Source organism: Sebastes fasciatus, chromosome 4 (assembly GCF_043250625.1).
Source record: "Sebastes fasciatus isolate fSebFas1 chromosome 4, fSebFas1.pri, whole genome shotgun sequence".
In the NCBI taxonomy this organism is placed as follows: domain Eukaryota; kingdom Metazoa; phylum Chordata; class Actinopteri; order Perciformes; family Sebastidae; genus Sebastes; species Sebastes fasciatus.
The window spans coordinates 14,001,057-14,019,782 of NC_133798.1; the positions used below are offsets into that span (position 1 = coordinate 14,001,057).

General features: G+C 40.1%; 1 protein-coding gene across 1 annotated transcript in view; it reads right to left on the reverse strand.

The window, feature by feature from the left end:
- Nucleotides 1-17,495, reverse strand: part of fa2h (fatty acid 2-hydroxylase) — a 44,209-nt gene extending 26,714 nt beyond the window's left edge. Inside the window, exon 1 of the mRNA XM_074632143.1 lies at nt 17,077-17,495. Within this exon, the coding sequence (XP_074488244.1) occupies nt 17,077-17,358 (282 nt within the window). The 5' untranslated portion in view covers nt 17,359-17,495. The remainder of the gene's footprint in view (nt 1-17,076) is intronic.
- Nucleotides 17,496-18,726: the final 1,231 nt, after the last annotated feature.

Here is an 18,726-nt window from a genome sequence, read left to right on the forward strand (position 1 = left end):
AATGTACCTTAAAGGAAGATTTGTTAAGTATTTAATAGCAACATGGGAGTGGGCAAATATGCTTGCTTTATGCAAATATATGTATATATTTATTATTAGAAATTAATTAACAACAATAAACAATGACAAATATTGTCCAGAAACCCTCACAGGTACTGCATTTAGCATAAAAAATAGCAAACTGCAGCCCAACAGGCAACAACAGCTGTCAGTGTGTCAGTGTGCTGACTTGACTATGACTTGAAACTGCATGTGATTATCATAAAGTGGGCATGTCTGTAAACGGGAGACTCGTGGGTACCCAGAGAACCCATTTTCATTCACATATCTTGAGGTCAGTGGTCAAGGGACCCCTTTGAAAATGGCCATGACAGTTTTTCTTCGACATAATTTAGCAATTTGGAGCATTATTTAGCCTCCTTCACAACAAGCTAGTATGACATGGTTTGTACCGATGAATTCTTTAGGTTTTCTAGTTTCATATGATACCAGTATCTTCAGCTTTAAAACTGAGCCCGCTACAACTTGAAAATCGCAAGTTGCGTTAATGTGTTAAAGAAATTAGTGGCGTTAAAACAAATTTGAGTTAACATGTTATTATAATGTTAACTTTGAGAGCCCTAATTTTCATTTCTAAGCTTGCTCATCATCCAGGATCCTTTCCCTTGTCCCTCAAGGCTTAAAGATTAAACCAATAAACCAAATAAAAACACCAATGAACTTTTTCAACCGCAAAAAAATAATATTTGACCATTGTCATGGCAAAACAATCTAAAAATAAAGCAATTGTATAATATTATCAAGAACACAACTAGCATTTATCTTACTGACAACATCACACACTGATAATATCTAACTACAGTGTAAATCAATCTCTTCCCTGAACAATGTGAAGTATAATGTGGATTTAGGTGTCTGTCCAATTTAACTTTGTGCATGAAGCCTATTTGTATTAATTTCTTCAGAGTGGGTGTGGGTTTCTATCTTTGCATTTTATCACTATACGTTTTATGACCTGTGATAGGGAGAGTGTTGGGACTAAAGGTGGAGGGGTTATTTGTAGGGCAAAGACCGAGTTGGTGTTGCCCTCTGGGCAGCCACTATGTAAGCACTCTTGGTCATGGTTGGTTTGTGAAGTCCAGATTTTGTGATCAAAGGATGATGACAGCGACACGTAGGCAGCACTCTGAAGCCAGGCAGTTACCTAAAGGGTAACTTTGGTATTTTTCAACCTGGATGACTAATGGGGACAACCATTTTTTTTAAACTGGTCCATTATTGAGGGAGAACGCTGTAACCGGCAGCCGCTGCGAGGGCAAGTGAGCGGCGTCAATGTAACGTTACGTCCACTATAAGTGCTAGATTTTGCCAATTGCCGAAAACTGTTGTTGCTATTAGTCAGTTACACACATAAACATGGGAAAATAGGGTTAGGTTGAAAGTTCCAGGTTGAAAAATACCAAAGTTGCCCTTTCACTCTGGTCTTTATTTCCCGAAGGTCAAACGGTTGAATGATATTTCAGCCCAGTCGCACAGCAGTTTGTGAAATAGTCACAAAATTGAATGTATTGATTTGTGTACATAGACACCAATTTCACATGTGTTTTGTGATGGTAATCCACGTAATTATGAACTGGGAGTAAAGAGAGCAGCGAACGCCGCGTAGGGAGGAGGTCGGGTTGGATGGGTGGGTCAAAAAAGACTAGAGTTTTGCTCAGAAGACCGGTGTTACTTAAGTTACAGTACTTCCGGAGTTATTTTAACCCAATCCGCGATCTCTTCCTAAACCTAACTAAGTAGTTCTGTTGACTAAGCCTAACCAAGTTGATCTTTTCCTAAGCCTAACTAAGTCGTTTTATTTTGAAAAGACTGGATCAGAAATTGACACGTGTGTCACGTGTTGCTGGACATTCATAGGAAAACGCATGAAAAATACTACAGTTGTTCCGATATCGATACCAGTATCGGAAATGTGTCCTATACTGCCCAAAATTCGGTATCGGGTATAGACGAGTACACCAGTCTCTGCACCAATCAGATACCATAATTTATTAACCCAGAAAAAAATCAACTTTTTAACCGGAAATCAATTCTTCTTCGCCACGAAAAAATGGTATCAAAACATCTTTAACAAAAACTTGACAACATAGGGTCCAGGTTGAAAAATACCGAAGTTACCCTTTCACTTTGGTCTTTACTTCCCTTAGGCCAAACGGTAAAATGCTGTTTGTGATAATCTCATCTCAACATCTCAAATATTGATACTGATTTTGGCACAGTTGTGAATTCAGTTCCTTCCTGAAGGCAATGTTACCTATCTACTTCCCCCTGAAGTGTGACTCTTTGCTACCTTTTGTATATCAATAATACACACCATGTAGTTGAGGATCTCTCCTGGATTTTAGTAAATAAATAACAGCAAAGATACAGCAGAGCATCAAAGGCAGCAGCTCTGCAGGTGACCTTAGTGCTAGAAACAGCTTTCATAACTCCCGGTCTCCGGTTACATAGCAGATGAGTGTGGTTACATACCACACTGGTAACACCCAGAGCTCAACATTTGGTCTCACACACAAAATATTTCATATTCATTCACTCTTACTTTGCCCTTACTTGATTCGAGGTCAGGTATTCAAAACATGTGCAAATCAGCAGGTGGATCCTGGCTTTAGTTTCACTTGTTTCAAGTTTCTTATTTGCTGCTCTTGTTTCATGTGTGCCAAAAACATCCACAATCAAATGTGAGTATTTTTCTTTGTTGTGTGATTAGAGGGTATTTGACAGATGGATGATTGACTTTACATGGCCAACATGGGATGAAATGTGTAAGGAGAGGACAGGGGTGTGAAACGTGTTATCCTGCACATTGCATCCTACCAAGAACTGGGCGTTGTGACAACTGTGAGTGTGTGTGTTTCTGAGGGTGTGTCAACAGCAGTTCCCTGCTAGGACGCATGTGGAAAGAGCAGGGTTGAAGTTCAGTAACACTGTGGAAAGTTCGATAACACTGACCACTTGTGTGGTTCATCGATCGGTCAAACAGATTACAGCAAATGTAAGAGAAAACGGTATATTTACAAATCCAACAGTAGTGACTAACCAAAGACTGTTGTCCTTTATAACTCTATTTCACACATTATCAAATCCTTAAACCATGACTCAATACACAAGAAGGCTTCATTATCTCATCTAAGTCTCATTCATGATCAGGGAACCAGGGTAAAACCTGTAACCAGTCTCTACACCTGTCTGTGTTCAGTCTTTCAAAACATCTTACTAAAACACAGTGGTGACGGACATCAAGATTTACTTCATTAAGCAGTTCCAGGTATCAATTACAGGGTTTGAAAAAATCAATTGTAGCACAAGCTTTAAAAAATGGGATCACGTTGTTTACAGTCAGTGTCAGTGCCTTGCTCTGCTATTCAGATTTATAACAATGACATCAGCAGAAAGATCACAAGACTGTGCCATAGTTGAACCCTCTCGTGGCTCACACTTGGCCTGATGAGGGAGAGATAGTAACACACACCTCACCTGTTCTCAGCCTCAGACACAATCACACCTTCACCTATTAGTCATATCGTTACAAAACAGCATTCGTCCAGTGCTGAAATATTTCACCGCTCCCAAATTTGACAACCACTCATCTGGATTAGGATAAATATGGCCTAATGTACGGGCCGCTCTGAGGAGTGTTTGTAGATGTGTTTGTGGCAGGGTCCAAAATTAACAACCGCCAGTCTTTGGCGAGTAAGACTATGGAGACCAACACATGAATTTCCTACCCCGGAGAAAGCTGCTGGTTTGCTGTCACTTCAGTAAAATGGTGTAGGCTACAGACCATCAGGCATACGACGAAACCCTGTGGGCCAATGCATTGATGGGCCGGTGGAACTGTCTGAAGAAGACTGAACATGCTACTACAGAATAAAAAACATATTACTATTATTACTAACTTAACTAACTTAATACTGTTACTTATTTTACATGCTATTGTTAATTCCTCCATAATTGTTATATTGGGGCGGCTATGGCTCAGAGGGTAGAGCAGGTCGGAAGGTCGGTGGTTCGATCTGCGGCTCCTCTGGTCACATGTTGAAGTGTCCTAGCAAGACACTTAACCCCAAATGCTCCCAAAGCTGTGTGAATGAGTATTTAGATTAGATCCTGATTGGCAAAGTTGGCACCTTGTATGGTGATCAGTACAATCAGTGTATGAATGTGTGTGTGAATGGGTGAATGTTGACATGTATTGTAAAGCGCTTTGAGGAGTCGGAAGACTAGAAAAGCGTTATATAAATGCAAGTCCATTTACCATAGTCTCAAACTCCTTAATAAATAAACCTTCTTGCACTTAAAGGCGAATACGACTGAATTTATAAATTCAAATGTGTTACACTTCTAACAGTTGAAACAGTTTAAATAATATGTCTGCATACAGTTATTGATACTGCTATTATTACTGCACACAACTATAATATTGATTGAGAACCACATATGACACCAAGATGACATGCTAAATAGTAATAATTGAAAATTGCAAAAGCAATTTATTATTTTTGGCTGGTAAAAAGCTAGAGGCTGTTGAAAGTGAAGACAGCAGCATGAAGAAAGCCTCCGTAATGTTCTCCTTTTCAGTAACGTTTTATACATTTATGCAGGATTATTTCCAGGGCAAACTTACATCCGACTTAGGTGTGCGTAAGTTATTACAGTGAGGGTGTTGACGCATGTACAGTATGTGTGTGTGTGTGTGTGTGTGTGTTGCTAACAAGATCACTCGTCTCCCTCAAACTAAAAGAACCAGTCAGACCTGAATGACCAGGACTCAAGATTCCATCCTTGCTCGCTTTGTGTACCTGTTGTGTGCGTGTGTGTGTGTGCATGTGTGTGTGTGTGCCATAATCAGAGGCTCTGTGTAGCCAGCCAGTTTGTGCAGAAGGTGTCATGTTACCATACAGACAGTAACTAGTGAGCTAAACGCCATATAAACACTGCAACCAGCCTCACCATGCTGCCCTGTTCTGTGTATATAACATGTTGTAGTTTTAAGAATAACTGGCATAAAGCAAGATTTGCAGCAAATTGACCTTTCATTTTAAAGACACCAATCAAGTCTTAATGTAATGGGGCAATAAATAATTAATCAACCTTATTGAACTCCTTGTACACCAGTAGGGATCCAACACAGACATAACTGTTTCATCTATGTACATAGGTCTGCTCAACAGCTTGCCCATGTCCCCTTTAGGTACGGTGGCCAGTAAGTGACATACACAAATACATGAACTGTGTGATATTGGGGTGTCCCAGACAAAAGTTGACAATCATGAGAGAACTGTGGTGACGTCTTTGGTAATCAATACAAATCACACTGTGACACATGCCCACATTAAGGCTGGCCCACACTAAAAGATTTTTTTAAATGTGAGAGACCCGACACATAATGACATGTTGTGTTAAACAGTTTTGTTCCTATAGTGTGTGGTGAACAATTTGGCTAAAACGGAACAACACACACTAACAGATTTCATTCACGAACAACAAGAGTCCTGACTATCAAAACCGGTAATCTTGTGAAATCTCTCGCAATCGAAAGTGACTTTAGGCATTTATCACAGCAAATATTAATGTGATGTCAAAATTAATACCATACAATCCAGTATACACATGCAATTCTGACACTAGACCATGGGAAAAAAGTTCTATCAAACACTTCTGGGGACTTTTACTTTGGAAAATATCTAAATTGATATCGTACAAAATTTTATATTCAGCATGTATGTAGTCAGAGATGTCCTGAAGTCAAATATATCACTCATTGTAAGGATGTTTTATTTTTTTCCCCAGCAACCCAAAAATCCAAGAATAAAGACATTTCCCTCACAAATTAGTGGTATTTTCTTTTTAATTTATAAGGGACATGAAATATTTTATACTTCTGGTGGATATAATTCAATCAATCTTATTTCCATAAATGTATTTTGTATATACAGTTCCTTTGTTAACATCTTATTTTGAAAACCAGACGATACATAGGTGAATCGATATTTTTTCCCACCCCTAACAGGAAAGAGCAGGGCCGGCACGGAGCAAAAGGTAGCAGACACACTAATTTATTTCTTATTCCCACTGTGTACCGCTGTCAGCTGACTCTTTCCACCTGACACTGAGGTGTTTCACCAGAAGATCTCATTCTGTTCCCCAGTGACAACAGTTAATCCAAAGACTTTAATCAGACTCTTACCAACTGCCAGTATGACCAGTACTCTATGCAAACTATCCATGGCAGAAACACTGGCCCTGTCCTCTCCACCAGTAGACTCCACTGTCTGTTTCTCCCAAACCTTCCTACCGTTTGCTTTCCTTCCCCCGGGTTATGGGCCAACCAGTCCCATTCACAAATACTGTATACACACACAGCCCCGCCAAGGCCTGCCTGCTGCAAAGAGCACTTTTCTATCATTATGTTGAGTTGTCAAGATGGACAAATGCATAGCGGGATAAAGAAAGAGTTGAGGGGGAAGGAACACATGAAAGAAGGGAGGAATTTCCAAACTAATACTACATCATCGGTTGTACACAGTCGATACCAATACCAGTAAAATTCCAACATTTTCGATACCACGGAAAAAAACAAAAACAAAACAATAAATCCCATGTACCTCAACATAAACTCCTTTATTACCGTTTGCATACTGTTTTTGTTTTTTTAATTTAATATTAATTCCCGATGATCCCCCTCAAGTTTCTCGCCAAAAACTACATTTTACAAGATAACACTTGAACACATCATGATAACGTTATAATTGACCTTTGCTCAATACTCCTTTTTACGGAATAGAGCTTGAACAAATCATAAAGCATCATGATGTAACTCAATGCAACTTCTGTACATAAGCTGTTAACTCCGTTATTTAGCCAAGCAGGACTTTGCTGCCGACCAGCTGCTAACAGCTAACGTTAACGAGCTCCCCTCCTGCTGATTTCATCACAGATTTGTTATTCACAATGTAGCATTACCAGGGAATTTTTCTTTCGTCCCCGGGATGATGGGACGGCGTTAGTCTTGAGGCCTGATCCCCGGTACCTGCAGTACTGTAGAAAAACAAGAACCTTCACGTTTTCAGAATTTTGGCATCAACTTGGTACCAAAGAATTGGTTCTCGTGACATCCCTAGTAAACAGCCCTCAACCACTCAATTTACAATATGCTTCTCTTACACATAATTTTAATCTAAACACTATTTTCTTCCTTTCCATTTAGTTTTAGTATTCATTTTGTACACAACAAATGCTCCCTCTCTCCCTGTTTGGTATAAAAGCATTTAAAATCAAAATGTAATGGGAAAATAAAATTCACAAAATTAGTCATAAAATGTTGTTATAGTGATGCGGGATATACAAAATACATCATAATATTTTAGGAAAGTAAAGCTGAAATTCAGCTCCAGTGTTGCATATTCTCCCCTGTCCTTTTCTTTATGTAAACTGGCAAACATTAGCAGGGCCTAATATCCTCTCAAGCCAATCAGATCCCATCGTGGGATCACAAAAGACCAATGAGAATGAACAATACCATCAGGAAAATTATTTATAGGTAAAAACTCAGCTCAGTATAAACGGCTTCAGTGTCACTCCTGTGAGACCTTTGCCCAAATCAATTTCAAGCATATGTTCATCTCCATCCCATCTGACCGTCCATCCAGCTTCCCTCATCCTCTCTCTCAGGTGTTACCGTAGTGATGAGGCGAGCCACCTGAGGTGTGTACCTGAGCGCTAATTGCCGTGTCGGCAGTCTCTATGGTAGCAAAGGTAAACAATGTGCCGGGTAATGTATCACCATAGTAATAAACTCAGAGCAGCTATTAAGAGTTGTAAAAGAGGTAGTTTATCTCATTGGGGAAGTGGAAAAACTGTAGACTAGAGTAGAGCTGCATGTAACAACAAACTGGCCAGGATACTAGTTCATACTGTTATTGATTTGCTTTGGCTCATATTAAGTGAAAGTCTATAATGGCCTGCAGGGACAAAGTCTATTAATCGACTATGCTGCCAAAAATAAATTGCACCAACACTTGGCACTTAGCAGGTGTTAATATTGAGCTAAACGTTAACATTGTACTAAGTCCCTCCCCAACCCCACCTTCCTCCGCTTGCTCTCTGATGAAAGACAATCACATCATTGAGCAAAAGAAGATCCATGTAGATGAAAGTCTGCATACCAGCGCTGCACCAGTCCGACCCGGTCGCCCTCCAGCATTCCATCCACAAAACTTATCAACACCCACCATCAAGACCTCGATGCTCGACTCTGCACTGTAACCTCATAGTTTCTACCTGATTACGCACTGTTATTCTCTATTTCTCTATCTCTGTTCTATTCTCTATCTCTGCTGGGCTTCATTTTCATCTTAATTTTGGCCTTTCCTCTCAGAGTTTCACTTAAGGCTGGCCCACATTAAACGATTTTTCAAATCTTAACAGATTATGAAAATGTGAGAGATTACGACACATAACGACATGTTGTGTTAAATTTAACAGTTTTGTTCCTCTAGTGTGTAGTGAGCAACGATTTGGCCAAAACAGCAAACCACACACTACCAGATTCCATTAATGAATAACAAGAATCCCGATAAAAAAACAACCCAGAAAACTCATAAAACTTTTGTACTGAAAATTCAAAGTCACGGAGACATGCTAAATAGACACCCACTAATCAACAAGTTGGTCCTCCATTTTTGAGGTCCATCTTTCCTCTACTTGTTTTGCATTGGCTCATGCATTAGTTGTGAGCACCATGATGCCGGTGGTTGTCCTTCCGCTTCAGTCAGCTTGGTTCACGATTGGCTATCATTCTTTCCCACGTGATTCCATCGGCTGTCCTCGGGGTTCCCCACACACGACAGGTAAAGATAATATTTAGAACCATCAAAAAATCTGGGCTTTGCTGGCGATTGTCGGGAGGGGTTAATCGGGCCCAAAATCGGCTTCTCGTATAGTGTATACCCGGCATTAACTCTATTCAATTCGACTCACTTCCAGTCTCATTCTCCGCATATGTTCTCATTCTGCTGAGCTCTTCCATAGGAGCTCCGTTGTTCATTCAATCATTCATTCACACACTCATTTGTGATTCCACTCATTTAACAATACGTGTACTATCCTCCCAAGTTCATGGCCACAGAGCTACATTCTCCCGTACATAAGGCTTAAATACGACCTCTGACTCTTTGCCCCGTTCAATTTTTTTACATTTCCATGTATAGAAAGAGGCAGTGAGACAAACAGACCAAGTGAAACTAAATTGAAAGAATGGGTCATGGGTTATTGAGCCGTGTATTTCCACATCCTGTCCAGAGGTAGATAGGCCTTGCTGGCTCGATTCCTTCAAGACAAAGCGACAGGAGCACAGAGCAAACAAAGGTGCACCCATGACTGACACACTGATTAAGGGGATAAGCAGGTCTGTCTTTGCTCAGCCTGTAATGAAAAATGCACACAATGCAACATACCACTACACTGGTGCTTGGACTTGCGGGGGATCGCTGCTACACAAATTGCTGCAACACAAATTGCTGCTACACAAATTTATTCTTTGGGGCCCATCTTGCCAAAACAACTCAATAGCTCAGGTATTGTAATGTACGGTGGCGAATTAGGGCTAAAAAAAAAAATACAGAGCCGGGGAAGGGGTAATATTCCGAGAAAAAAACTTGAATATTGTTTGAGATTAAAGTCACAAATTTAGGACAAAACAAATTGGAAAAATTTAGTTTTCTGTCAAGGAACCACATCGCTTCCCTTTGCGAGGTTGGATCAACCTCATCACACCACAGACACTGCCGCTTGCCGTATTAAGCCTGCAGTGGATCAAATTATACTTTGCAATTGTATTTACCAAAAAGGAAATATTCATGATTTTAGCCTAACCCTAAAAACTCTGAATTTCGAAGATTAAAGTGGTTAATTTTCAAGAAAAAAATGTGGATATTCTCTGAGATTAAAGTGGTAAATTTATGAGGAAAAACTCAAACATTTACAAGAAAAAAAGTCAAATATTCTCAGAGATTTGATGGGGGCCCAGTCTCGTCGCCTGAGGTCGCTCTGAGAGAATGTTCAGAATCCAGTTGCAACGTGGAGAGCTGAGGCCTAGCTGCTGGAGTTTGGATGTGAGCTTGCTGGGGATAACAGTATTGAAGGCGGAGCTGTAATCGATAAACAATATCCTCACGTATGTGCCTGGTTTCTCCAGGTGAGTCAGGGCCGTGTGAAGGGTCAGAGAGATGGCATCCTATGTGGATCTGTTAGGCCTATAGGCAAACTGGTGTGGGTCCAGAGAGGCGGGGATGGTGGCTTTGATGAGTGATAGGACCAGTCATTCAATGCACTTCATTATCACAGGTGTGAGGGCAACTGGATGATATGTATGTTTACATACTTTAATGTAAAAAAAAAAAAAACAAGACATTATTTTTCTCATGCTGTCTATCTGAATATACCTTTTTAACCCTCTGTCTGAAATGCTCCATTTTAACACCTGTCTCTTTAAGAACCCCTCGCGAAAAAGCCCAGTCTGCTCTGCTTGGCTTGCGAGAACAATTTGTGGGTTGATTGCAGATACCCAAATGTATATGACAATCACTGAAAAGTGGGTTTTTATGATATGTCTACTTTAAGAACACACAATGTTCAGGGGTCCGGATGCTGTGACTATAATGCAGCACAATGAGAATACATACAAAATCTGAGGCATTGATAGATTGAAATAGCACCTCAAATGTAGTCCAAAAAGACATTACAAATTGCATATAAATTGTTGAGCGGGGCTGAAAAGCTTTGTGACGTCTCTGGACTGATGCATTTGGCGTCTGAGATTCTGAGATCCAGTTCAGGAGATCAGGCAATTCAGAAGGCGGAACAAACTTTCAAACAAGGATATAAGGACATGAAAATGCCCCTTTTCACTAAAGAATATGGTTATGCTGACTACTTACACAAACAAGAATGATACCATCTCTTCTAATCTCCCCTTTAATCTCCTTCTGTTTGTACTATGAGCAACCTCAAACAGAATGTTATACAAGTCCAATATAATGTCTACCAAGTTGGATCATTAGCTTATAGTCTGTTCAAACACTTTGTCCTCTGAGGCACGGTGCAAGCAGAGAAGTCTGCCCTGAAACACAGACAAGTGCTGGCTGTATCCCCACTGCTTAGCAGGGCTTAACCCTTTGGGGGACAGGTCTTCCCTTAAAGAACGGGAGTAGGTCGGGCGCTTCATCATTATAGAATACTCTGGCACCTGCTGTCTGCAGAAGACAACATCAGACTTTGCTCGATTGTGACAAAATGGAGACTGAATAAAGTCAAATTAGGATGCAAGTGTATTGCCCATTTAAAAATGATTTGTTGTGGCAATTAGGAGCAATGTCTAGGGCTGAGAATCTCAAGGTATATATAATATGACACTACAACTTTATTAACCCATTTTAACAATGGTATCTGCGATATCTGTAACTGAAGAGGAAAACATACTGCTAAGGAGGCCAAATCATTAGTTGCAACGCAAGGATCCCCTATTTTGATAATCAATGAATCGCTTCAGTGATTTTTCAAGCAAAAACACCTACATTGGCAAGAAAAGTAGAGCTAGACATAACGGCTGAAGCTGCATGCTAACTCTGTCATGTATAGGTAACGTTATCGTATTGTGGTAACATGCGGTCAAGCAAGCCGTCACTCTCATCTCCGTTGTCAAATGGGCCGACGCTACAACTGTAGAGCACCCATATACTGACATTTATGTTAAATACATTCAAACGGCCTCAATGGAGCTGACCATGGATGTATAAAGAGAACGGAGCTGACGGGAGAGCTAGCGTCAGACTTGGCGAAGTTAGCGGAAGTATACACGTGTGACTGTGCAGATTTTAAAATAAGGTGTTAACAAAAGGATATACAAAATAAATATATGGGAATAAGATTGATTTGATTATATTCCCCAGAAGTATAAAACAATATGTCCCTTATAAATGAAAAAGTAAATACCACTAATTTGTTAGTGGTATTTATTAATCATTAAAGAACAAAAATGTTGGGCAGGTTTAACATTTGCAGTTAAACCAAGGTGCCTAAGTTTCTGCAGAAAGAGCGGAGAAAGTGAGCACTATTTGTTCGCCAGCCATACCTGAAGGACAAGTCATGTAGGGGCGATATTTCATTAACAACTGGAATGTCCTTGTGACTCAGTCAGTGGGCAGAAATCTGTCTCATGACCTCCATTGTCACATTTGACCAGACATTCAACAGAATCACAGAGTGACGTTAGGATGCCAATGGCAATTTTTTACATATTTTCGCCTCGAAGCTCTCTCCATACACCCTGACTCTATACACCCTGAGTCTATACACCCTGAGTCTATACACCCTGAGTCTATACACCCTGAGTTGGACTTGTGCAAAACACTGACCTCAGTGCTGAATCATGCCCAAACAAGTGGCAGTTGAAATTAAAAAATGAAAATGTGTGATTAACCTTTGTGGAGGGATTGTGTGCCTCGTCTCCGTGCTGACAGCATGTACGCAATTGTGGCCAGTATGCATTCGATTGGTGTGACAATGTCCTCTTTAGTTGGATTAAAATGTGAATATTCTTGCTGTTTTATGTTTGCCTGCTTTAATTTTAGGGCTGGGACGATACACCCATCTCCCGATTCGCTACTATCACGATACATGGGTGCAATTTTTAAGTATTGTGATTCAATATTACGATTTATTGTGATTTTTGTTAACTTTTTTAACACTAGATCGTGGGGGAAAGTTGAATCATACACTTCTATGGACTTTTACTTTGGAAAATATCTAAATACAATACAAATGTTTCAGTTTCAAGTGTCCCCGAGGTCAAATATATCAGTCATTGTCAGGAATTATTCAGTTAGTTTTTATCCAGCAACCCAAAAATCAAAGAATAAAGACATTTCCCTCACAAATTAGTGGTATTTTCTTTTTCATTTATAAGGGACATGTTTTATACTTCTGGTGAATGCAAAATAATTCAATCAATCTTATTTCCATATATGTATTTTGTAATTCCCCCCTTGGACTCCCTACTTCCGGCATCCTTCTTTACAACATTACCAGCATGACTGCCACACACATCCTCCATCCAGCCCATACAGACACACTATGTGCTGTGTGCTGTCTTCAAATATAACAGCTGACAAGCATTCAGATCTAAGCTGACTCCCCGCCCGGCCTAAGCATTCAGGAATTATGTATTTTTCATATTTTTTTTAAACTAAAATGTGTTATACAAGTAGTGAACTCCTTTCAGGAATAAATCAGTGCGTAGGTTGTGTGCTTAATGTTAGTGAGTGTCGGTGTGTGGTCGGACGAGAGAGACAGAGAGAGAGAGAGAGACAGTTTTGCTCGAGTGAATCAACTTCCTAGTACGAACACTAACAGTCCTTATTTAAATCATTAGGTCCCAACAGTTGTAAAACGCACTAATAGCCAAATCCAGAGTTATTTCCCTTCCTCCGTTCATGTGAATGAGCCCCAGACCGTGACGACAGCACAAGCCGTGATGACAGTGTGTCTTTGGGACCCTGTGACCGAGCGGACGCTACTGCGCATGTTCCATGGGACCAATGGATGCAGAGATTGACGGAAGATTCGGGTACTTTTCCCGTCGAAAGTTGAGCCATTTTGGCATCATGCGCCACTGAGCAACTTTCATAGGAATGAACGGGGCCCAGCCTCCAACACTGTATCCAGTTCTCTTAAAGCTGAAGTAGGCGAGATTGGAGCAAATATGATTAAAAAAAGTTAATTTTATAAAACGGTCGCTATATCGTAACTGTAGTACATGAAACAGGTAATCTGAAAAAAATCATGTGCCTCTGTGTCCTCCGGTGCTCCTAACGGCATCTGCAAGATTTCACAGAGCGGAGGAAAACAAGCAGTAAGACCTGAGATCTGCTGTCCATGAGAGCCGGCTGTCAATCACTCGCGAACTCCGATCAAACGGTCAAACTAGGCAGCGCTGATCAAATATGAATCAATATTCTGTTACTGTAATGCCTATTTCTCTCCTCAAATGTTTTCAGAATCATCTTGTAGAGGACAGTTTAGCTGTAAAATTAGAAAGTTTGTGACGCCGTCGCCATTGTGAAATCTGGTGACATGACCGGAAAGGTTATTATGGATTTTTTTCACAATGATGCCTAAAATATACTGCCTACTGCCACTTTAATCCATTCATGCTCGAAGTTAGCGACAACAGCGGCCCAGGCTCCGGCGCTTAAGGTGGGCTGACCATAAAGGTGGACCAGAGCTATTACCCCACCGCTGGTCAAAACAACTTTTCTGTCAGAAACCCTGAAAGCTCCAGAAGGAATAAAGAAGAAGAGAAGAAAATGGCTTTTTGTTACTGTAATTGTGTAAACTTTGCATACTAAGATGCAACCAACAGGCAGGAACACACACACACTGACATACATGACCATGGGCAAGCCACGTAGAGTAAATGTCAACTCTGTCGGCAAGAGACTTATGCAAATACTGTCGGTTTCTCCCTCCTCACACACAGACAAATACAGGGATAGAGGGAGCTCAATTGGGTGTGGATTCATCTAACAACAAGTGATGGGAAGTTTCCGGTTTCCCTCAAATTTGCCGTGTTTGTTCTCCCCTCTATCCTTACTGGGACAAGACAAACCAGTTTCTCTCTCTCTCTCTCTCCCTCCCTCTCTTTCTCTCTCCCACACACACACACACACCTCTTGAATCATTCATTAACACCACTGACCCCCCCACCCTACTCTACTCTATCATATCACCTGCACGCCCCTCCCTGCTCTGTTCATCTCCTCCCCGCAGAAATTACACAAACATCGAGCCAGATCCCTCCCTGTATGTCTTTTTCCACTAACTCCTCATTCCCTCCCCTACAATCAATACTCCAGGAGGAAGAGGAGGAGGAGGAGGAGGAGGAGGAGGAGGAGGAGGAGGAGGAGGAGGAGGAGGGCTCAGAGGGCTTTTTCCTCTGGTTTGACTATTTAAGAGATGTTAGTAGAGTTTAATGATTATCCATTAATAAGCCAGGTCTGTGGACTCTTGTGTTGTACTGGAGAGACTTATATACATAATCAGAGGAAAAGCAGCAGAATTTGAAAAAGTGTGGAAACCTTTGTTGGAGTTTCTTGGACGTCAAGGAAGCACAGTCAAATCGAAACTGCTGTTGTTGAAATTGTTGTGGTTTTTTTTGTTCTTCTTCTTTGAGGTATTTCTTTGTTTTGTCTTATCTTTTATTTTCTTTGTTAGATATGTGAAATTGAGCTCCAGCCAACACGCACTTAGGAATGTTTTGCACTAGACACTTTAGGGGAAGTTGCAATAGCACAAGGCTCGTCACAGTATTTTAGCATTTTAGGATTTTATTGGTCTGAATGATTGTATAAATGTAGGTGGTTGTCTCCTATGTACACTATGTTTTTTTTTATATGTGTGTGCTTTTGTCTTTTGTCTGTTTTTAATGAGCACTGCACCGAAACAAATTCCAATCAACTGTGGGTTGACATGGCAATAAAAGTATTGAATTGAAATTGAAATACATGAAATGTCATGTCTCTCTTTCTTTGATTACTGTGGACGTTCTGACTAAACATTTCATTGTATAATGTATTTATTGATATTGTTAGTCTGTCTGTATGTGTATATATGTATATATGTTTATATGTAAAATTCAATAAAAAATATTGTTTAAAAAAAAAAAAATTAGCCAGGTCTGAAAATTGTGTCAAAATCTTTGACTACATAATGGAAAACCACATTTATCCCTCAGGGGCAACAGCCTTGCCTGCAGGCCTTTGTTTCTATAACGTTACCTCTGGAGCCTGAGGGGAAAGATTCAAACAATGATAAACTTTCAACCAAGATAATAAAATGTGTTTAAAGTATCTATACGTTAAACACGTTTTATTATCTTGGTTGAAAGTTTGATTGAATGATTATTTTGAACAAATACTTGTGAAAATTAAATACAAAAACATGTATTTTAATGTTAATCTGAAGAGCAAAACCTGACATTTAGCAAATCAGACCGCACAAAAACAGCAAATTCCAGTACAGAATATGCATTTTCTGCAAAATAAATGATGGGACCTGTTGACTTTTTTTGTATTAAATGAAAGAGAAATGTGCCCTGATATAAAATTGACCATTGCTTGAAGTGAATATTTAGTCAAATTGATAAATACAGCCCATGGACATGACATGTAGGCTATACACCCTGTAGTGGCTATACACCTTGTAGTGGAGCCCTATAGCAAAAAAGTTTTTGGTCCCTCTCTGGTCTTGTTTGTAGCTGTGAGGTTCAGTGATGTCAGCCTACTCTACCTGAGCCTGGTTGCTGTCTCTGTCTCTGTGTTTATTAATTTCACAGTATTTTACAGTTAATTTGCTGTTTAAAGATACATTATATAGCTGTTTTTCACCTTTCTTTTACATTATCTTACTGATTTATTTTAATGCACTATTTAGGTTGTATTTTTTACATACATTTTAATAAACATAATTTTTTGCCTAGATTAATAGACTTAGCTGGTTACAGACATAGAAATAGTCCCACTAAATACAATTAAAGGCACTTGTTAGGAAAAAGGCTATAATAGATTTGTTGACACTTTTCCCAAAAATGTCTGTCTCTAGCTGCAACAAGCACAGAATGTAAACCATAACAACATGTGAGTGAAGAACAGAGCTAATTCACTGATTTTACAATCATGTACAATGTAAAAGCCTCACATGTGCACATCAGGTCCCAGAATTAAAACAATACTGCATGAAACTGTTACTGATGATACTTTAGACAGCTGATCAGCAGTAAAGTGCTGTTTTTTAAGAATGCATTATAGTTCAGTTAAAAAAAGGTTTTCTTTTTTATTAACAGTAAAGCACTGTTTTTAGCAATAACAGGTTAATACTGTTGAAATCCTGCTGTAAATTAACAGCAATTGTTTACAGTGAGCCTCATTGAATGCCAAACCCATTGAAGTGCTACTCTACCTGAGCCTGGTCGGTGTCTCTGTCTGTGTCCAGCTCCCCAATGTAGTACTGCTCCATCCACCGCCGGGCGTTCTCAGAGTGCCGGTGTGGAGGTCCCTCCATCTCCCGGCTCACGTCCTTGCCTGCCCGCCGGAGGAGGAGCGCCTCACCGCCCGGGTGCATCCGCAAGAAGGAGGTCACGTCGTAAACCCTGTTGCCCAGCAACACCCAGCAGGAGTCCTTGGAGCGGTGCAGCAACACCTCCCTCTCCGTGAAGAACCGGGGGGACGTGGATGGAGACATACTGTAGACAGTGGAGACTAGAGGTGTCCACCTGGACCTGAAAGCTTAACAACACGGAGGGGGAGCAGAGAGAGACCTCCTCGGAGGACTTGGACCTGACTACTGGTTTCACTACTGGAGTCAAAGTTAGGCTGCTCTGTTGACACCCAGCTGTGAGGCGGGGTCTGTGAGGCGTTCAAGCACTCGGAAAAAATATCGTAATTACGCATAGTTACAGCATCTTACAGGTGTTTCAAAACTTGAAACATCTATTAAATGTGCCTCACTGCAGGGACCCCAATGGTTCAGCCCATACTTACTGCATAATCAACATTTTGATAATCTTATGAATAGAACTGTTACACTATCTTATGTCTCACCTGATCTGACAATGTGGCCAAAATGAGCTGACATTTTAAACACCACTATCCAAATCTCAATCTGTATGCTCTCAGTTTTTGAATGATGATGTCTGAAATGTGTTTTACCTGTTCTTTCACAGAAATCATTAACATTCTTGCCATGAATTGTTTTCATAAATTAAGTCTGCAGTGCATTGGCAACTCACACACAAGCATTCACAATTTTATTTATTAAATGTGTTTTTTTCTTTTTGTGACATTGGTTTAAATGGACCCCAACCATGTTTTGAACAGGGAATATGAATTTTTACCATCAAATCGGAGATACAGGGTTCCACGATTTAATAAGGTTAGACTGAAGCACTCTCTTGTACACCAGTCAGTCCTAAAACTAAATATGGAGCCTAATCCCAGATCAAATGTACGTTGTAGGGCCCTGAATAGCGTCTTCTGTGATTGTAATGTTTAAATGTACGTAACCTTGTTTCTTGTCTTTGTCCTTTTTGTGATTTTGCAAATGGAGCTGCTGTGATGTGATGTTCTTGTTTTATACACAAATGCTTGTTGTCTCCTGTCACTATTATCCGGTTTAAAGCTGGATAGAAGACGAGTTTTTATGTAAGACTTTCGTAAATACCAGGTTCCATGAACGCAGCATTACATACAGACGCACCTGTTGCTCCGAAAACACTCAGAAATACTCTCAATATCTCCAGTATGCTGTGTGTGCATTTAACGTCTAAAATATAAAGCCAGATACATCTAAATGCTCTTAAGGTAAACCTGACATCTGTATAGGCGTTACTCAACACTTGAGATAATACCAGAAATATTTGGTCGCTTATTAGATGAGGGGTTCAAGTATCATCTCCACAACCAAAATGTTCTTTATTGACTCTTTAAACTACTTAATTGGTGACATTTTGAAGATATTCGATCAAATGTAGCCTATAGTTGTGTCTGTATGTTCTCTTGAAGCAGAGGGCGTGTGTTTGTTTACCATCTCTCTCAGCTTTATCTTGACCAG